At 42.4% G+C, this 22,533-nt stretch overlaps 1 protein-coding gene across 8 annotated transcripts in view; it reads right to left on the bottom strand.

The window, feature by feature from the left end:
* DRAM1 (DNA damage regulated autophagy modulator 1) overlaps positions 1-22,533 on the bottom strand; it is a 79,219-nt gene that overhangs the window by 48,274 nt on the left and 8,412 nt on the right. For 3 of the 8 annotated variants that reach the window (XM_040637377.1, XM_040637376.1, XM_040637378.1), the window contains exons 2-5: positions 14,272-14,339; positions 12,822-12,964; positions 5,964-6,141; positions 1,833-1,891 (exon numbers count right to left, since the gene is read on the bottom strand). In XM_040637377.1, the coding sequence (XP_040493311.1) occupies positions 1,833-1,891; positions 5,964-6,141; positions 12,822-12,964; positions 14,272-14,339 (448 nt within the window). Of the gene's footprint in view, positions 1-1,832; positions 1,892-2,514; positions 3,013-5,578; positions 6,142-12,821; positions 12,965-14,271; positions 14,340-22,533 lie in introns of those variants that run through there. The other 5 variants (XR_005836727.1, XR_005836725.1, XR_005836724.1 and 2 more) reach the window with 5 other exon arrangements.

Below are 22,533 nucleotides of genomic sequence, written 5' to 3'. Positions count from 1 at the left end.
GACTGAGAGCTGAATGAATGAACCACCCCCTCACCATTTCTTCACCCTTCTGCAATTGGCTTCTAAAGCCAACATTTTACTGAAACTGCTTTGTGAAAAACATCAGTAACTCCCCCGTCCCCTGAAAAACGGCTGTTCTCCCACCAACTGTCCTCTCCTGGGCGTCATTCATTCCCCACATGGCGTCTAGATGAGCCACCGCTCTGCGTACCTCGTGGCTGGAGTCCATCTCAACTCCAAACATTCAATTCCTGGTGTTCTGACGTTTGGGCTGGAAATGACCCATCACTCTACCCCATGCCCTGTTAGTTCCAGCCCCCCACGGTCTAGTCCCACCAGTAACTGGGCAGTTCTCCTTAATGTTTCACTACAGCCTCAGATTTATTCCTGTTTGGGACTCTGCTGCCTCTGCTCATGGGGACAGATTCTTCGCTTCCCCCAAGATAAAATTTGGAAGTCCTCTTTGATTCATGTCCTTCTATTCTCGTGTCTGTCACTTGACAGCACCCATAAATATTTCCCCTTTGTACTTGCACCCTAGGCTAATCTTTTTTTTAATTCATTTTTTGAAAGTTTTAAATTTTAGTTTCTGCATAGTTAAGTGTTCACTGGTTTCAGGTGCACAATATAGCGATTCAACACTTCCACACGTCACCTGGTGCTCATCACAGCGAGCGCCCTCCTCAATCCCCTTCACCTGTTCCACCCATCCCCCACTCGCTGCCCCTCCGATAACCGTCAGTTTATTCTCTATAATCAAGAGTCTGTTTCTTGGTTTGTCTCTCTCTTTTTCCTTTGTCCATTTGTTTTGTTTCTTAAATTCCATATTTATATGAGTGAAATGTTTTTTGTCTTTCTCTGACTTATTCACTTAGCATTATACTCTCTAGCTCCAACCATGTTGCTTCAAATGGCAAGATTTCATTCTTTTTATGGCTGAGTAATACTCCACTGTGTATATAAACCACACCGCCTTTATCCGTTCATCCATGGATGGGCCCTTGGGCAGCTTCCATCATTTGGCTATTGTAAATAATGCTGCAATAAACATAGGGGTGCATGTAACTCTTTGAATTAATGTTTTTGTATTTGGGGGGTAAATACCCAGTACTGTTATTACTGGATCATATGCTAGCTCTATTTTTAACTTTTTGAGGAACCTCCATACTGTTTTCCACAGTGGCTGCACCAGTTTGCATTCCCACCAACAGTGAACAAGGGTTCCCCTTTCTCCACATCCTCACCAACACTTGTTGTTTCTTGTGTTGTTGATTTTAGCCGTTCTGGCAGGTGTGAGGTGCTATCTCATTGTGGTTTTGATTTGCATTTCCCCGATGAGTGATGTGGAGCCCCCAGGCGAACCTTGGTTTGAAATCTAGAGAACTGCCTTCTCCCTGCCTCCCTAACTCCAGGCTCTCTCCTCAGCCCTTCACCCCAGGATTGCTTCTGACTACTATGTACCTGCTAATATTCTTTCAGTGCACTTGCCTGTTCACGAGCCTTCCAAAGCTCATTCTGGTCGCCCACATCAAGTAGGAGCCTCTCTGCCTACCTCTTACCGCTCTATACAAACTCCCTGCCCGCACAGACAGCCCTGACCACGTTTATTCTCCAGTTCATCCTGAAACAAAGGGATCTCATCCGCTCTGCTTAACACTCCCTGCCTCCTCTGACCTCCACACACCTGAATTCACATCGGCCCCCTGCTATTAAGTGTCCGGCCTCTTTTGATGAGGAAATTCAATTAGGAATTCAAAATTTTGAAAATAGTTTTGAAAATAATCCCCAGGAACCAGGTTCAACAATCATATTGAAGATGAGTTAAATTTTACCTTTTCTTTTGGATTCCACTCCAGCTTGGTTATAGAAATTAACGAAGCACAGGCAATCACTAAGAAAGGGAAATTGTTAAGGAAGCTCCAAAAAAAAAAAAAAAAACCAAACAAAAAATAAAAACCAAAAAACAAAAAAAAAAACCCAGGTCTTTTAATGTTAAGACTATTCTTCCAATCATCATCACACAGCTAAAATGTTAATACCAACATTTCTGCGATCAGACCAGTTCTATCAGCTTCTTATAATCTCAAACTTGAGTTCGATTGTGACAGCATTTAAATTATAACATGGACTTACAGGGGTTCCTCACCAATACTTTGTCGGTTACGTATGGTCAAATTTTCATCTGTGGCTCCATTTTGTTCCACTGTGCTTTCTAACTTTGGTCAAAATGGCAGATGGGTACTCTTCCCCTAAAATACTATTTTCCCTAAATAAAAGTATTGAATAAAAATACTCTTTCCCTAAAATCCTATTTTCAAGGCAACAGCTTTAAGGAAAAATTAACATTTCCAAGTACCAAAGCATCACAAACTACCAAGGTCCCTCTACAAAAACAAGCTACAGATTCAAACTACCGTCTTTAAAAAACAGACTTATTCCATCAAGTCATTGGGTACAAGCGGAGTCGTTCCTTTCTGGCCCAAAGGGTTTACAAATCAAAGAGATACATCCTACCTCTGACCTTAGAGGATACCCAGAGAGGCCAAACAGTGTCGGGGACTGAGGCTAGAGCCTCCACGGGCCGTCTGCACGAGGCTGATGACAGCCATTCCATGGAGCTTAGGAAGGCAAAAGAGAAAGCTAGACATGAGATGCTCTTAAAATGCTTTTGCAAACAGTTATGAACTCAAAGCTTTGAGTCAATGCTAAGTTTAGAACTTCCCCTGAATTCAGAGTCAGCACCTCCTCTCCCTGCCCTCCCTACCCCCCAATATTTTGCAATTCTTAACACTTCTCAGTTTCTCAAAAGAAAAGATTTTCTGATCATGTCATTACCATATTTCTGTTTCTAATAGTTTAAAAGCCTCTTAATTCTTTGTTCTTGAGTTCTATCTTCTGTGTATCAGGTATGCTATGGGGAGGAAGGGGGCGACAGAGAAAACTCTGGCAAAACAGACTCGGTGTTGGTCTTGGAAACATCACAGCCTTGTCGGATGAAGCCCAGGGAATATGCTGTATTAAGACAGAAAAGAATAGGGCACGATGATGACTCAGAGGGAAAATTATGAATTCAGAGTGGAATGGGATTGGAGGGGTCAGGAAAGGCTTCACTGAGTTGAGCCTAATGTAAGTGGAGGCTTGAGGAGCTCTCTAGAGCAGCGTCACCCCAGAAATTAATGCCAGCCACATGCGTAAGGTAAAATATTCTACGATAGCCAGGCAGCCTCTCCTCTGCTGCCCTACCCGCTTCTCCCTTGGGGTGTATTCAATAAACTTCTATCTCCTTAAAAAAAAATTCTACTGTAGCAGTTACACTAAAAAAAAACTAAAAAGAACCAAATGAGGGGCACCTGGCTGTCTCAACTGGTAGAGCACGTGACTCCTAATCTCAGGATTGTGAGGTTGGGCCACATGTTGGGGTATAGAGATTACTTAAAAATAAAATCTTAAAAACAAATAAATAGAACAAAATGAAATTAATTTTAATGATATATCTTATCTAACCCAATATATCAAAAATATTATCATTAAAACAAATACTGATAAAAAGAATAATGAGATATTTTACATTCTCCTTTTCTTTCTTCTTACATCTTTGAAATCGGTGTGGTTTTTACACTTAACTGCACGTCCCCATGTGGACCAGCCACATTTCACGCGCTCAGTAGCCTCATGCGGCTAGTGGCTACCGTATTGGGCAGCTCAACTCTAGAAAACAAGGTGGAGGAGGATAACCCAGCCAGGTAGAAGAGACTGAGCAAAAGCAGAGAACAGGAAACAGGCAAGTCCAGGGGAGACCATGTGAGAATGAGGTCAAAAAAACAGGCAGGCTCATGGGGCACCCGGGTGGCTCAGTCGGTGAAGCGTCCGACTCTTGGTTTCAGCTCAGGTCGTGATCTCATTGGTCATGAGGTCAAAGTCTCACATGGGGCTCCGAGCACAGTGAGGAGTCTGTTTGAGATTCTCTCTTTCTAAAATAAGTGAATCAATAAAATCGTTAAAAAAAAATACTCAAGAGGCAGTCTCAGACTGTGTCTCAAGCAAAGGAACCTGGGCTTCACACTGTTCGTGATTTTGTGAAGGCTTCTGAAAGCGTTGGGAGCCAGGTGCAAGATGGACAGTCTCGCAGGGAGGGCTCAGAAGCAGGATCCTAGCAACTGCCTCATTTGTGTTTCAGTTTCTTCATTAGTCAAGTGAGGATGTTTCACAGAAATATTGCAGTAAGAAGAGACAAGGGCATTTTAAAGATATTTTGAAATCTTTGTAAAGAAATATAAATACCATGCTAATGCTTGGACAAAAGATGCTTCCATATGGATGAATTCATTCGAGGTAATTTAATACAGGGACATGACCTGTTTCTGTTTGGGGATGCTCTCCCTTGGCATGGCTCCTAAGAACCGCCTAGAAATGGGAACTATTTACATGTGAAACTCTGAGGTCTGAAATGCTTATTCTTGCTAAAATTCTCTCTGATTTTAACATCTAGAGATGGGTGTCTCAAGTTGGAAGCAAGCAAAGGTTTCCCTACACCAAGAAACTTTGGCTTTTAACACTACAAACACTGCTACTACAATTTTTACAACTAACACAAGCTAAAAGTTTTAAGTAGATACATTTGGAGAGAAACAGGAGTGTCTTCAATCCATAAATAGGACAAGGAAATTGCGAAGGAACTAACTTTGTAACGAGGCTATGCATTTTGTTTAAATTTCTCAACAGCAGGATTTGCTTCCTCTGCTCTTGGAAATTTTGTAACTAAAAATTTCCTTCCGTAAGACAAAAAAAAAAAAAAAACAAAAAACCCACCAAAACAAAGCCCAAAACTGTACTTAGAAGCTCTGATTTAAAAGAGAAACGCAAAACTTACTATTCAGAAGCGCACAGTGCATTTTCACTCAAGCTTGTCCACTTCATACCACAGCCCAATCCAGACTAACAACGTCTCCGCTAATAAAATAGTGGCTATTTTTCTACCGTCTGACAGGAATCACCATCTTTTGATGGCTCTGCAGGTTTTCTCTGATAGGACTGCAGATGGTATTTCGAAAGATGGGGGGGCGCCTGGGTGGCACAGCGGTTAAGCGTCTGCCTTCGGCTCAGGGCGTGATCCAGGCGTTATGGGATCGAGCCCCACATCAGGCTCCTCCGCTATGAGCCTGCTTCTTCCACTCCCACTCCCCATGCTTGTGTTCCCTCTCTCACTGGCTGTCTCTATCTCTGTCAAATAAATAAATAAAAAATCTTTAAAAAAAAAAAAAAGAAAGATGGGGAATTTTTCACGTCTTAAAGACACAGCTTTTTTTTTTTTCCTGTTAAGTACCTCTAGAAAGAAAGAGAGAAAGATCACGCTTTCGTTTCCTTTAAACCAGAACGCACAAGCATAAAAATTGATACTTTCTTTTCACATTGTTGACTTAGAAAATGGGATGAGATTTCATTTTGAAACTGGAATCAGAGAAGGCTAACAGGAGAAGGCTAAACATATTTCAACTGACTTGGAAATAAATGATAGAGCTTTTTAAAACCTCTTAACACAGACGAGTTAATCGAACCATCTAATAAATCACCAACGTACAGGGTGAGGCAGAGTACGAGCTCTCGGGACTTCCCAGGGCCGTTACTTTAAGTACAGTATCAATATTTGGTGTCTTTGACCAAGCACTACAAAGAAAAATAAATATTTTCACACGGCTTATGAAACTTTCCTTGTTGGAAGGAAAGTAAACAGACTAAAGTGTTTCGACGTTTCCATTCTCCTTGCACACATTCCCCCCCAAAGATTGTTTTGATCTAACCAGACAATGTTGAGATATTTTCTTAACGATTTATACTTGTCTCCCAATTGTTCTTCTGAAGCATGTGGAAACCAGGTTGTTAACATTTGCTTTTTTTCATGCTCGTTTGGGGGAGTGGGAGAAGAGTCAAGTCTGTGAAGACACTGACAAACGTGCAAAGGATACTGGGGACCACGGCTGCACAGGAAATGGCAGAGATGGCCAACCGCACGTGGCACGTGGACAGGCTGTTCCACTGGGGACATGATTTGTAAGAGATGATGGACTGTAGGAGCGTGTAGACCACACCGCAGACAAAAGCCAAAAGGGCACCGCCATCGTGGACCACGGGGACAGCTAACTCCTGGAGAGAGAGTCACAAACAGCTGTTACTCTGCGTGAGTCTGCACGCAGCAAGACCCACGCCCCCACCCACGCTGGGCTACTCAAAGCCACGGTCATCACAGGTGCACCCACCACTCCTTGGAAAAGGCGGTTACCTGCAGAAGACTACCAAGAGAAATGCCTTCCAGACCCTCAAGTAAATGCCCTTAGTTGTTCCACAGCAAACGTGGGCACGCTGGACAGGGACAGAGTGATGTCTGCCTCAGAGGTAGGAGAATTGAGTATCATGGGCTCTGAAGTCTGGCACAACGGGGTAAAAAATTTCAACTCTGCCACTGGGCTCTGTGACCTTAGTTTACAACCTCAATTTCTGTATCTGTAAAATGGGTGTAATAATTTCTGCCTTCCAGGTTTGCAGTGAAGATTACATGATCAATTTCATTTAAAAGTATACAACCGGTTCCATGAACATGCCAAGTGTGGCTTGGGGTTTTCAGGCTCCCTGCTCCCCAATAATCTCTTTGTCTTCCCCCAGGCACCCCACAGGGACACACAAATCTAAGTAAAGACACTGTCCTGGGGCGCCTGGGTAGCGCAGTCGTTAAGCGTCTGCCTTCGGCTCAGGGCGTGATCCCGGCGTTCTGGGATCGAGTCCCACATCGGGCTCCTCCGCTGGGAGCCTGCTTCTTCCTCTCCCACTTCCCCCTGCTTGTGTTCCCTCTCTCGCTGGCTGTCTCTGTCAAATTAATAAATAAAATCTTAAAAAAAAAAAAAAGACACTGTCCTTGCCATGCGAAGGCAGATTCAAGTCAAAGCCCCGCTCCCCCATCCTCTAACCAGCATTTCACCCAGAAGGCACCCGTGCACCGTCTAGGCACAGACTCTGGTATTGATGACAAATATGCTCACAATGGACCATGCAAGGAGCTCACTTCAGGCTCTTTCCTAATGTGCAATGGGCATCTATCTTCTGGTTTAACAGTGATGTTGGATTGAACAATGGAGTCTCTGCTTGAACCTGAAAACGTGAGCTTTGCAAAGGGGCAAGTTAAAGTATTGTCCAAGAGAGCCTGGTTTGGGCCCCAGACCCCTACTGGCCCCAGCTCACTATCCACACCCTGTACCTCCCAGATTTTTCTTTGACTTGGGCCGCCCAGGCTTGCCCAAAACCAGGGTGTTCTCCATCTGCTCACAAATAAACTGTTATCAAATCTTTATTGTCCACATGGGAAAGGAAATTAAAAAAAAAAAACTTTCAAACTTCTTTTCTTTTCTCTTTTTTTTAAAGATTTTATTTATTGATTGATTGATTGATTTATTTGAGAGAGAGAGAGCACAGGCAGGGGGAGCGGTAGGTAGAGAGAGAAGCAGACTCCCCACTGAGCAGGGAGCCCGATGCAGGGCCTGATCCCAGGACCCTGGGATTATGACCTGAGCTGACGGCAGACACTTAACCAGCTGAGCCACCCAGCTTGATCTCAGGACCCTGGGTCAAACTTATTTTCTAAGGAAACTTATTTCCTGGTATCAAACCTAGTAACATAGGGGAAAATCCACTACTTGATTTATGTTATAATAAAATATGGCTGCATTAACATTCTGCAACATGGAAAATCAATTAGTCACTTATTAGATATAGATTCTGTATTCCTAGGATACTTAAGACGGGCATATAGATTTAGGAAAATTACATATGAAAAATAAAATACATTTAAAATATTTATATACCTTCAAAAGAATTTTTAAAAACCCACTGAATGGTACACTTAAAAATGGTTAAGATGGCCAATTTTTAAAAAGATGTTATTTATTTGAGAGAGAGTGAGAGAAAGCCAGCCTGAGGGGGGTGGGCATAGGGAGAGGGAGAAGCAGGCTCCCTGCTGAGAGGGAGCCCCACACGGGGCCCGATCCCGGGACCCTGAGATCATGACCTGAGCCAAAGGCAGATGCTTAACTGACTGAGCCACCCAGGGACCCCTAAGATGGCCAATTCTATGTTATACATGTATTTCACTACAATGAAAAATAGCAATAATTCAAAGGAAATGAAATCACTACCTCAAAAAGATAACTGCACCCCCATGTTCATTGCAGCATTATTTACATAGGCAAGACACAGAAACAACCTAAGTGTCCATCAAAGGATGAATGGATGATGAAAATGTGACACACACACACGCACAGATTGTTATTCACCCATAAAAAGAAAAAAAATCATGCTGTTTGTGACAACATGGATGGATACTGAGGGCATCGTGCTAAATGAAATGAGTCACACAGAGAAAGACAAATACTGTATGATCTCACTGACATGTGGAATCTTTAAAACAAAACAAAACAACCTGAACTTACCGATACAGAAAACAGATCAATGGTTGCCAGAGCTGAGGGGTAGGGGTGGGGATGGAGGATGCGGGAAAGGGGATTAAAGACTGAAGCTTCCAGATATAAGGTCCGTGGATGTACAGCATGACGACCATAATTAACAATGCGTATCGCATATTCGAAAGTTGTTGAGATGGTAAATTTTAAAAGCTGTCGTCACAAGACAAAAAATTGTCACTATGTGAGGTGATGTATGTTAACGAACTTATTGTGATTTGCGATATATACATGTATCAAGTCACTATGTTACACACCTTAGACTAATACAAGGTTGTATGTCAATGACACCTCAGTGTCATTGGGAAAAACACAATATTGAACCAATAGTATTAAACCAAATATAAAACCAATATTAAACCAATAAAATAAAAGAATAAAGACACAGATCTTTTCCCCTTTTTTGAATGTTAGGCACTTTTGGGCAAGGGAAAATGAACAAAAGGCAAGGCATCCGCTGCTAATGAGTCATTTTCAGGAATAATGTTCTGAGATTCTTGATGCTTTCCACAAGCTATTTTTTTTTATGCTAAGTACATCAACACCCTGAATTTATATATTCTGTTTCTTCCAATTGCACTATGACGGAATGTGCTTCCTCAACTCCCCCACCCCCTCCCCGGTGCCCCGGATTCAACATATCCTTTAGGATCTTCATCTGCAAACTTCATGGGCCCCCACATTAGCCCTGACATCACCAGATCAGAAGGTCCTTGAGTCAGCAGGAGTTGTATCGGGATGTACTTTTCCCCTGTGAAGTACATACTCTCTCATCAAAGATGTCTTTTCAAAGGGAAATGATTCTTTTTTTTTTTAAAGATTTTATTTATTTATTTGACAGAGATAGAGACAGCCAGTGAGAGAGGGAACACAAGCAGGGGGAGTGGGAGAGGAAGAAGCAGGCTCATAGCGGAAGAGCCTGATGTGGGGCTTGATTCCAGATCACCGGGATCACGCCCTGAGCTGAAGGCAGACGCCCAACCGCTGTGCCACCCAGGCGCCCCTCAAAGGGAAATGATTCTTAATCAGACATGACTTTTAGATAGAGGATAAAAATGAAAACCCGGCACCCTTTTTGGATCTCTTTTTTTGAAACTCTCTTGTTAATTTAAAAGGTAGTTAAAAGAAACCTAGAATACTGAAAGGGTTAAGTCTTGGAAAACTTGACTTTTCCAAAAGGGGAAATTTCTTGAAGGAAAGTAAAGCATTGAGAGACATTGGTGGGGACACACCAAGAAGTAGCCTTCCCACCCAACCAGCTCAGGACGGACAGCTCCTCGAACTTCTAATGAGTGCAATTTGCTCCAACGCAAGGAAACCTCCCAGAGACAGCCAGAGCTCTCTTGCCCGCACACCTCCAATTCCTCGGGAAGGAACAGCTCAAGTTGGTTTGCTCACGGCATGGTGAAAATGAATTACAGGATATCAAACAAGGAAGTTGTAAAGATATATTTATGGGAACAATGACAAGGCAAATACTTTGCTCTCAGGAAAGTTTAAGATTCTCTTTCTGGTTTTTGTTAAGATGCAATCACTTCATAGAAACCTTCAAGAGAACCACAAGTTCAATGATCTGACTTCTAAGTGTTCTTTCTAACTCCTGCCCTTTCTGGTTTACAAGCTGACAGCTGTTGTGCTCACTCCGTGAGTTATTTGGAGAATAAACTGATAGGATATCACATAGTGTATACTCTTCCCCATTGAATAATCCATACCCACCATCTACGAATGATTCTATCCTTCCACGTCTTCCCCTCACCTCTCCAATTCCATTTTTCTTCCCATCGTGCTTTCCGGCGTGAGAACTGTGAATTGTATACATGCTTTTTTTTCTCTCAGAGATTTCCCCATTCTGACATTGAAGTTAACTCTTTCCCATAGGTTCTAGACAGATGGCTTCAATTCAAAGTCCACTTCTGCTTTTCTGTGCTCAGATGATCTTGGGCAAGTATGAACCCCTCTGGGCCTCCATCTCTCCACTGGCAAACGAAGAAAATAATACCACCCGACTTCTAAGGTCATCAGTGGATTATAGAAGTTAAAGCACTGAATGTTTTCATAAATTCTGTCACATAGGAAATTTTCAGCAAATTGGTTGTCATGAAAAGCCAAATGCATACAATCATAAAATGTAAAGAGTTTCCACCATGCGACCAATGTCACCTGCACCCATGTGTTATAGCCTTTGTCTTATTTTGCCGGAAAGGGACAATAAGGGTAGGAAAGTAAAATGGAGCCCGAAGCAATCTATTCGCACAGTGCCCTCCATAAAGCCCTGTAGACTTGTTCCAACCTGCCTCTCACCTTTCTACCTTTCAGTGTTAACAAGGAAACAATAATTGTGGATTTATAATATTCAAAAATGAAAACTTGAGGGGTGCCTGGGTGGCTCAATTAAGCGTGGGACTCTTGATTTTGGCTCAGGTCATGATCTCAGGGCCGTGGGATCGAGCCCTGCATGGAGCCTGCTTGAGATTTTTCTCTCTCTCTCTCCCTCTCCCTCTGCGCCCCCTGCTCCCACACNCTTTCTCTAGAAAGAAAACACTTTAGCCCTAAGAACCAAGACACTATCCCTGCCTTGCAGGTCATCCTGAATGCAGTATAAGGAAGGAGGTCTGCCACCCCACCCCTCACAACAGCACAGAGTCCCCAGAGCACTGTACTATGTCCCTACGGACAGATGGCAACCCCATGCGCAGTGCAGAAAAGGTGATTCTATGAGACCACGTGTGCAGGTGGGACAGGACTCTCTGACAGTGACTGTCCTGACTTCTCGCAGGAGGGGGCACTGGCAGATGGACGGAAAGCCGTGGTACCAGCGGAGGCCAGATTACCCTTGCAGATCAGTACCAGGTGCAGCGCCCAGAGCTGCGGCTGCGGCGGGGGGACAGGACGCATGCCCTAGCAGCCCGCCGGTGGCCCAGGGGACACCTTTTTGTGAAAATAAGCATCACACAAGATCAGCCCGCTTCTGGCGGGGGGAAAAAAGTTAAAGGGGTACTCCTAGGCAGAACAAAAAGTCCTCCTGGAGTAACTTCCTTTGTGCGGCCGCAAAGAAACAACAGTGGCAGAGAGGGGGCGCCTGGGTGGCTCAGTCGCTTAAGCGTCTGCCTTCAGCTCTGTCATCATCTCGGGTTCCTGGGATCCAGTCCTGGGTGGGGCTCCTTGCTCAGCAGGAAGCTTGCTTCTCCTTCTCCCACTGCCTCCGCTCCCCCTGTTTGTGTGGACTCTCTCTCTCTGACAAATAAACAAAATCTTGAAAAAAAAAATAGTGGTGGAGAGAGCAGGACCAGCGCAGTGTTAGCCTGTAATGATGACGGCCACGGCGGCTGCCACGGAAGGCCTGCTGGTCAGTGCGCATCGGCTTGTGGAATCCTCACAATAACCCTAGGAGGAGAGTACGATAACTAGTACAAATCTGAAATACAAGAAATATTTTTAAAATATTAAATTTTGTCTCCACGGACAAACAGTTCCCGTGCCTTCCTGAAAGAGACCTCGGGATGAACAGGCATCCACAAGTTAGAATGAAACAAGTCGGGTTTCTTCAAACACTTGGCACAGTAAGAACATATCGAGCAGACTCCACAGGAGTCACCATAGAAGTTAATTTGCTCCACTGGGGCTATGTTTTGGCTCCGTAATGAATGAGCTGAGTAAGCCTGAGCAAATAATTTCACCCCCATTACCCACATCCTCACCTGCCAAAGGAAGAGATCAGATGCCGCTCTTTGGTAAACACACACGCTCATACACTCAAATATTCTCACACTCTTTTTTTTTTAAAGATTTTATTTATTTATTTGAGAGAGAGAGAGAGCGCGCGCGCTCAAGCGGGGGGAGGGGCAGAGGGAGAAGGACAAACAGACTCCGAGCTGAGCATGGAGCCCAGTTGGGCTCCATCTCAGGACCCTGAGATCATGACCTGAGCCGAAATCCAGAGTCAGAGGCTCAACCGACCGAGGCACCCAGGTGCCCCAAATATTCTCATGCTCTTAATGAAACTATTACAATGACTGAAGTCGATCTTGCAACCCATCAACCACGTTAATGAACACGGAGCAATGCGGAGCCCAGAGCATGGAGCTCAACGTCCTTTCTCATAATCCTGCAAACATGCACCCACCTCTCCCCAGTGCCAGGCAGGACTGACTTTCAAATGAGAAAGATTTGTTTCTAAGAAGCAAACTATCCCAACTTTTATAAATGCATCAATTACTTGATACTGGCACAAGCATTCCTCTTGTGTTCTTGCTTCTCTCCACAAGACACACATATTCCATCATCCCCAAGAACACAACCAACCTCAGGACATACCTGGAAATTGGCTACAATGCCCATTCCGATACATCCCACCAATCCAAGAACTAGCGACACCAGGTTAAAAACAGGCGTGCTGAAATAGCTGGTTTGATTTTGCTTCTCTACTATTTTATATCTTGTGTACATTGTGGCTGCACCTGGAAAGGAAAGGTACTTGGATGAAATTTATTATTTGACCTTTTAGAACAAAAACACAGGGAAAGTTCTGCATTGCTTTTTTAAAATATGTATTTCGATTTCCTAATTGCCAGAGTCTCCCACTCACCCACCCGGTCCTTCCTCACCCCATCTTACTCTCTCTTCAGTGTGATGGATACACACACACACACACACACACACCCCAACCTGTTATCCTTTTCACATAAATGCTACTGTGCATGTGTTCTGTGACTTGCTTTGTTTCACGTAAAGGAAATCACCACAGAGATCGTACCGTGTCGGTGCAAATAAGTCTACTTCGTTGTTTTTAGTGGCCTTATCAGGGTATATATTTCGTCACTCCCCAAATGTTGGAGGTCTACACTGTCTGTGTTTTTCCTGCTACAATGCTCAATGCAGAGCCTTGTACACAGTCCCTGGCACACCTTCAGTGCTTCTGGACGACAGATTCCTAGAAGTAATACTACTGGAGCAAAAACCGTGCACAATTAAAATGCCAAGAAGTATCCGCAAATTGCTCCAACACTGTATTGTAGCATTTTTACTGTCACAGCAGAGTCTGAAAGCAATTCTGCATGCCCTTGCCTTTTTAATTATTGCCAATCCAATGAAAGAGAAATGGCAACTGTTGGTTTAATTTGCATTTCTCTGGCCATTACTGAGATTGAGCAACTTTCAGTATGTCTGCTGGTCATCTGCATTTCTTCTTCTGAAAATTGCATTTAAATTTCTTCCGATTTTTCTCTCGAGTTTGTCTATTCGTTTTTAATTTGCAGTTGCTTTTCACACATTATGCACATTAACTTCGCTTTTTGTACCTTTCATCACTTAGAAGCTTTAAATTTTTTATCTACTAAATCTGCCAATTTCTTTACTGTTTAGCTTCTGGGTGTTGTGTAAGCTTATCCCTCTGCCCCTCCTCCCACGCTCGCACACACTCTCTCTCAAATAAATCAACCTTTAAAACAAAATTATACACGCCGAGACCGAACCCTAATGTAAACTGTGGACTTTGGGTGATAATGACATGTCAATGTAGGCTCAGCAACTGTAACAAATGTACAGCTCTGGTGGGGGATGACGATAGTGGGGGAGACCCTGGGTGGGGGGCTGGGCATATATGAGAAATCTCTACCTTTTGCTCAATTTTGCTGTGAACCTGAAACTGTCCTGAAAAATAAAGTCTGCTAAAAAATAATGAAAAATTATATACAAACTGTAAACAACACACTTCACTCGAGACTATGAGTTTTTCATTTATTATTAATAATTATTGTGTACTTACCAAGAAATGCAGAGAAGTTTATCATAAATCCAAAAATCCCACTCTCTGGAGGTGTTGTTCCTGTGTCACTGACAAAGAGGAATGTCCACATTATTAAAAAGGAATTCTGCTCAGACCTCGGGGAGGCACGTGACTGGCAATTTTATTATGGTGGTTCTTCTGTGTGTTTGGCCACTTTGAATTATAAAGACTTGGTCTGATTTTATTGTAAAGTGTTTTCATTCTAGCTCTGAAAAATCTAAAACTCATTTTTCTACCATGAGAGATTACATTTAATTTTTTTCCATTGTAGAAAGCTAGGAAATATTTAAAGTGAATGAGAGTGGTGTTTTTCAAATGATCAAGCCCGAAAAACTTGGTGTGTGTTCATTCTCATTAAGAACTGAATGTGACTATTTTGGGGGGAGGGAGTCTAAAATCAAGTTTGAAAAAGCAACTATTTGGATTTTAAATATACATAAACACATCATTTAATTTTTTTTAATAATCTGATTTATCCACAAGAGTTTCCACTGCTGACAACAGGACGGTGGGAAACTGAGCAATAGTATTGATGCCTATCAGAATTTATGGAAGCAATAGGGTATCAAGGATATATTAATTGTGATAAAGTATTTTAACAGGGCATGTTTCTGGTGCGGTCAATCAATTCATTAATTAAATGAGCTGGAAAAAATTAATTAAATGAGCTGGAAAGTAGTGTTTGATGTGTTCTGTGTTCTACTCATTCATACCAAGGTTTACATTTTTACATCGTCCCATAAAGCAGTAGTTTAAAACTGACGGCCAAAGAGTTCTCAACATGAAACAACTCGTACCCGTCTTAAGTGCTTCCCCTTTTCAAAACAGCTCTGAAAGTTCAGTATTGAAACACCGATCATGTTGAAAGGCACACTTCAAATGCTCTGAGGAATTCCACAAGAAGTCCATGTGTGCATAAGTCTTTCCGATTGTGCACACTTAGTATTTGAAGAGTATCAAGAGGTTAAGATTCCCCCTTACAACAAATACTTCCATTTCTATTTCAATCTCAGCGGCACTTGGACCTGTGAGAATCTGGAGGGTTTAGAATTTCACGCGATCATTTCTCCTACAAATAACCATTTTTCTCCCCAAAGGAATGTTGAGGGGGAAAAGGCTGCACAATGTGTGGGATGTCTTTCTGAGCACGACGTGGGTAAGAGGAGGGGACCGGAACCAGTCATGGAAAAAGGTAGAGACAGCTTTTACCCCCCAGGCAGCACTTTGGCCCAAAGATCAGATCTCACATAGAAATCAAGCCTTCTGTTCTTGGCCTCAGGATGTAAAAAGGCAGCTTCCAAGTGAGTCATGCAAGAGTACTTGTGATCACAGGCCTGACAGCACCTGCCACATGCCAGGGGGATTGTTTGCTTATTTGTGGAGAAAGGAAGGAAATGGAAGAGGGAGGATATTTATGGGGATAGGTAAGTAGTTGGAGGGAAGAAGGTGCCCTGATAGGAGATAAGTCGAGCAGACTCTGGAACTACTTGCCCACGGACAGCGAACCAAGACATGTGTCAAGGGCCCAGATGTACAGTCCCCATGACATCAAACATGTGATCTGAAAGCTCAGAATTTCAGGGTGGTACTTTATTCTTGTTTATCTGTACATTTAAAACCACACGGGGTACCTGGGTAGCTCAGCCTAATAAGTGACTTCTGCTCAGGTCATGATCTCAGGGTCCTGGGATTGAGCCCCACCTCCTGAGTGGGGAGTCCGCATCTTCCTCTCCCTGTGCCCCTCACTCTGCTCATGCTGTCCTCTCTCAAATAAATAAATAAAATCTTATAAAATTAAAATAATAAAAAATAAAATAAAAATAAAACCATAAGGCAGAATCAAATCTGCTTTGTAAATAGCCATTCCATATGTATTTGTTGAATGAATATCAGTACTAGAAATGAAAAAAAAAAAACCCGCCAAACTTAGTAAATACCACTTACTAAGCATTTACTACATACCAGACACTGTTAGGTGGTTACCATACATCATTTCATTTTACCCTCACAACCTGGAGGTGAGTCTTATTTCAACCCCATTTTACTAAGGAAGAAAGTGGTATTAGAGAGGTTACATAATTTGTTCAAGGTCATAGGTTATCAAGGAAATGAATCTATATTCCAGTTATTAAACACAACACACCCAAAATGGAGTTGCTTATGCTAAGCCCCATGTCACCAAACTGAGACTTAATTATAGTTTCAGCTCTCCTGGAAATGGAATCTTAAACCAGTCATTCAGGAATCAGCCGATCAGCATTAGTTATGTAATCTGCCTGATAAGACCCCCTGCCCTCAATAGGGAAAGCAGGCTTGCAATAATCAATTGGCTATTTGCCAGGTATAACTTCCTTGTCCCTTCTCCCTTCTGCCTATAAGTCTTTCGTTTTGTACAGTTCCTCAGAGCTCCTTTCTGTCTGCTAGACTGGATACTTCCCAATTCATGAATCCATGAATAAAGCCAGTAAGATCTTTAAAATTTTATTCAGTTAAATTTTGTTGTTAACACAGTCCAGATATCTGACTCCCTGACTTCCCTGTCTCCGGTGTGCCCTACAGCAGGCGAGGAGCGGAGCAGTTAGAATGACTGCAGGTGCGGGCAGAGAATGAACACTGATGTGCTCCAGAGGGAGCCTGATTTGTAGCACAGGCCAATTTCCATGGTGTAAATGCTCCCAACATGTCAAAGTTCAAGCTGCCAAATGTAGGTCGCTGAACATTGAACTGTAAGAAATGTACACACTCGTCTCTCAGAAGCACGCAGCAGCTGGTTCCAGCACGCAGTGGGGATGAACCATGACGGTAATGAAAAGACAGCATCACACCTTTCTTGTATACCAGCAAAGCGTAAGCTAGGCAGGACCTCGTAACTCCTCGAATGCCATAACCGAATTGTAAAACACTTTTGACAAATACTATCATAGTAAGTCTGATTTTCTTTCAGGATTAGAGTCGACAACACCTACCATCAGTGCACGAGCACCGATGGGCCTACATTCCTACACCTGGCACTACAGCATAAGCAGTGGCTACACTACAAAAATTTGGGGAAATATTAGTGTCCTGCATTCATAACCAGCCGTTTGATTAAATGTAACCATCTTTAAAATTTTTTTTATTTGACTCCACAAATACCATGAAATTTATCTTCTCATCAACAAAATATTTAAGAGATACCTACTACGTGTTAGATACAATCTGAGTCACAAAGTACCCGATCTATCAGGTAGGGATGTTCAGTGTGTGATTTATTCCCATTAAGTGGCAAAATGGTACCTAACTACATATAGTGAAATTTCACTCAAGAATATTTCTTTCTTTCTAAGATTCTATTTATTTATAGAGAGAGAATGAGCAGTGGGGAGGGGCGGGGGGGGGGAAGCAGACTCCCTGCTGAGCAGGAAGCCCGAAGTGGGGCTCTATCCCAGGACCCAGAGATCATGACCTGAGCTGAAGGCAGACGCTTAGCTAACTGAGCCACGCAGGCACCTCTCACTCAAGAATATTTCAAGAAAATTTTCTAAGCAGCAAATAAAGATGTGACACTTCTAAGAACTTTTAAGAATAAAAAAAAAATTAAACTATTTGAGACTAATCCCAAATAAAAAGATTTTGCACAGCAAGGGAAACCATCAATAAACAACCTACTGAATGGGAGAAGATATTTGCAAATGATATATCCCATAAGGGGTTAATATTCCAAAATATATAAAGAACTTATATAACTCAACACCAAAAAATAATAATAATCTAATTAAAAATAAGCAGAGGACTTGAATAGACATTTTTCCAAAGAATGGCCAACAGACACATGGAAAGATGTTCAACATCACTCATCATCAGGGAAATGCAAATCAAAACCACAATGAGATATAACCTCACACCTGTCAGAATGACTAGAATTAAAAGACAAGAAATAACAAGTGTTGGTGAGAATGTGGAAAAAAGGGAAGCCTCTTGCACTGTTGGTGGGAACGTAAACTGGTGCAGCCCCTGTGGAAAACAATATGGAGGTTCCTCAAAAACTTAAAAATAGAACTACCATACAATCCAGTTATATTATTACTGGGCACTTACCTAAAGAAAACTAAAACACTAATTCGAAAAAATATATGCGCCCCATGTTTGTTACCGCATTATTTACAATAGCCAAGACATTGAAGCAACCCAAGTGTCCATGGATTAGATAAACAAGATATGGGCTACACACACACACACACACACACACACGCGCGCGCGTGCGCACACACACACACACACACACACACTGGAAGATTACTCAGTCATAAAAAAGAATGAGATCTTGTCATTTGCAACAACAAAGATGGACCTAGAAGGTATAATGCTAAGTGACACAAATAAAACATAGAAAGACAAACACCATATGATTTCATTCATATGCGGAATTTAAAAAACAAAGTAAATGAACAAAGAAAAGAGACAAACCAAACCAAACCAAAAAACCAGACTCCTAACTACAGAGAACAAACTGGTGGTTGCCAGGGGGAGGTGGGTGGGGGAATGGGTGAAACAGATCAAGAGCACACTTATCATGATGAGCGCTGACTAATGTATAGAACTGTTGAATCACTATATTGCACATCTGAAACCGACATGACACTGTATGTTAATTATGCTTTAATTTAAAAAAAAAAGAATAGTAGTGGTTGCCCATTATCACCAATAAAAATGAAAGGCTCTTTTACCTTAAAATGTTCTTTTAAGTCTTTCAGTCTCTGAGCTAATATGTTACATCATTAATAAATATCACATCACATCTTCTGCCTGACATTGGAATCCAGATGAACATAACGCCCAGGGGGTACCAAGAGAAACTGTGGGTAGACTCTTTTCATTTTTATTTTTTTAAGTTCACACTAAATGATCTCACTGCACAAAGGCTGAGGGAGCAGTATTTGGTTGGCGTAGCTATATTTGGGTGCTGATTCAGGAAACTGGAGAATGAATAAGTGAATTGGTGAAACCGATTGCCTCCCAACCTTGCAAAATAGTCTGCCCACCCAACTCCCACCACATGATTCTGTACCGTGTGGCTGAAGCAACATGGTTCTGGTCCTGCCCCATCCCAGCTACCTCCTCACTTGCCTCCTGGTAAATAACGCACTTCCTGGAAACTGCAACGGGAATAGAAAGTAATTGTTCATTTGCTTGTGACTTAGAAGCTGTTGAGGCTGTTTGTAGACAGTTGTTTCTAGGGTAGGATTGTGTCTAGGAAATCAACTTACATCTACATTTCCTTTATTTACATCTCTACCAATTAAGTTCACCATGGAAAATTCCAAGTTGTCTAACATCCTTCTCCAAACTAATTTATGAATTTACACCAGTGCATAATCATTTGATGCTCAAAGGAATGAAAACAATGCAAAGAAGACCTACATGATAATATAAGCTTGATGGAGTGCTCTTCTCTAAATCACTGGATACAAGAAATTCCGTCATTCCAAAGCCTGGAGTCATGGTTTATGGGGGAAGGGGGGACTGACAAGCTGACAATATGCAAAATTATCTGCTTGCCCAGGCTGAGGTTTATTAGATTCCAGGCCCATTGCTTGGAAAAATTAACCAGGACTTAGAACCTGAAGACACTGAATGCACCAATAAAGGAGACTGTTACTTCCTTTATCTTCACAATATTTAAATATAATATTTGAAAGGAAGAAGTAGGATGATAAAAAGTCATTACATTTTACTAGGTACTTTTAATTATTAGGGCTAACTTTTTGGCAGCTTCATTTGCTGATGATTGCCCCGAAGTGGGAAGCACCATATAGCTCTATCAACCATTTTCAAACTAAAAAGAATTTCCTACTTATAAATACAAGCAACTCACTCTATTCTCACCCCACCCACATGCAAATTGCCCCCCTTTCTAGCGTCAGTCCAAGTTCCCTCTTTCTTCACACACACACACACACACACACACACACACACACACACACAAATTGGTGGGGGTGGGGTGGGCAGAAGGAGCCAGAGAGACAGAATCTCAAGCAGCCTCCACACCCAGCAGGGAGCCCTGTGCCACCGGGCTAGGTCCCACAACCCTGAGGTCATGACCTTAGCCAAAATCAAGAGTCCAACGCCTGAGCCACTCAGGTGTCCCACAAAAATTTTTTTTTAATTGTTAAGTGTCAGGAACTATGCCAGGTGATGGGGATACAAAGATGAAAAAATAACTCACTAACCTTCAAGAAGCTTAGTATCTAATATGAATCAAGGATTCGTTGATTCAATTCATAGTTACTGATTGCCTTCAACCTAACGGGCGACTTTGCAGGCATGGTGAATGTGGTGACAAATAAAACAGAAAACTCCCCTCCTGCATGAAACTTACAGACTGTGGAGGGCAATAAAAAGAGTCTAGGGTGATGAATGCTGTGAAGAAAGTTGGATCCAGGACTCAAAGAGAGGTGAGCCGCCTCCTTGAGACGGGGTACTCTGGGAAGGGGACTTGAACAGAGATCTGGATGAAGTGGAATATTTGGGCCAGGAAATTTACAAGCAGAGGATCAGCAAAGTCAAAGGCCTTACGGTGGCAATGTATGAGAGGAACTGCAAGGAAGCAGGTGTGACTGGAGAGGAGTGAGCACGAGTGCGTGTGTGCTTATGGGGGAGGAAGTCGCGGGGAGCCCCGGGGTCATGGTAAGGACTCTGAATGTTATTCTAAGATGATGGGAAGCTGTTGAGGGCTAAGCGCTGGGAAGTGATATGAAGCTGATTGATATTCTTCAAGAATGTTGTGAAAAGGCTGTAGAGAGGCAAGCATGGACCAATGAGATCCGTTAGGAAGCTATTTCAGTAGTTTGTCAAGAGATGACAGCGGCTGGGGCCTGGGTGGTAATGAAGCCGGAGGTGATAAGAGCTCAGATTTGGGAAGTTTTCTGAGAGGGGTCTCTAGAAACCATCCCTGCTTGGACTATTGCTGCTAATATTACAAAAGAAATTGTACAATTAACATTTCCTCAGCACTTACACTCGGCCAGGCACATCTTACTTGGTCTGCACAACTTTGTAAGGCAAGTACTTATTACGCCCATCTTCACGATGAGGGAACAGTCTTAGAAGAGTAATTCGCTCAAGGTCACGCAGATAGTACACGGGAAAGCCAAGCCACGCACCTAGAGCTGTCTGATTTCAATGGACACAACTTAGGAACTTTCCCTTGCTGTGCTATTTTAGTTTCTTTCTATGAAAACTTATCATTTCCATGTGAGTTTGTAGTGCTATGTAACCACAGCCAGGACCACATCCGCTGATGTCCTTGGCAAGAACCGCGTCTACAACGCAGGTACCTGAGGGGCTGACACGCGGTTCCTGTCAGGTAAGGAGGACTGTTGAGTAGAACATTCTTTTTTTAAGTTGAAATTGAGACTTATATTTAAAAACTGGTAGCCTTGCAGCAGTCAGACTTTTGAGCACTACTCTACCGTCTTTTTAGAAGTAGGAGTAACAGAAGAAAACATTCCCAATTTTATTTTTCCTGAAAAAAAAAGAATTTTATGCAATCCGATGACAATGGAAAATTTAAACAGAGAAGAAATTACACACATTTAAAGTTGACTCAGAAGCCAAACAATAGGTGATGCATCCATCACCTCAATTAATTTTTGAGCTGTGAAAGTTTGGGATCTTCAATTTTCTTATTATGCTTTTCTCGGGATTAAGTAATTTGGATAATGTTTTTTTGAAGAAAATGTGAAGCTCTAAATTATCATTTCAAGGATAGTTTTCTAGCTGAAAGTTTTCAATGGCAAGCCCACCTTTTCATCCTCTGACACCATGGCTGAGAGATACTAGGAAGTAATTATCGCCGCACTATAAAGACTGAAGCGTCACTAACATCATGTCAGAATATGTGACTTTCTACACACAGAACTTATTATCTGATTATTTATTACCCTGGACCCCACTGCTTTTTGGTTGTTTGCTTGTTTGTTTGTTTTTAATGTTAGGTAGTTAACATACAGTGCAATATGATTGGCTTCTGGAGAAGAATTCAGTGGTTCATCCCTTACATACAACACCCAGTGCTCATCACAGCAAGTGCCTTCCTTATACCCATCCCCCATGCAGCCCATGCCCCACCCACATCCCTCCATCAACCTTCAGTTTGTTCTCTATCGTTAACAGTTTCTTACGGCGGGACATTGTCATAATACGGGGGTAACTGATGAATGGCGGGCATGAACACTCTATGTGACATGGTCTTAATGGTAT

The sequence above is a fragment of the Ursus maritimus genome, unplaced genomic scaffold (assembly GCF_017311325.1).
Source record: "Ursus maritimus isolate PB19 unplaced genomic scaffold, ASM1731132v1 scaffold_21, whole genome shotgun sequence".
Classification (NCBI taxonomy): domain Eukaryota; kingdom Metazoa; phylum Chordata; class Mammalia; order Carnivora; family Ursidae; genus Ursus; species Ursus maritimus.
The sequence above is the reverse complement of the archived record's forward strand: the minus strand, read 5'-3'. Positions and strand labels throughout refer to the sequence as shown.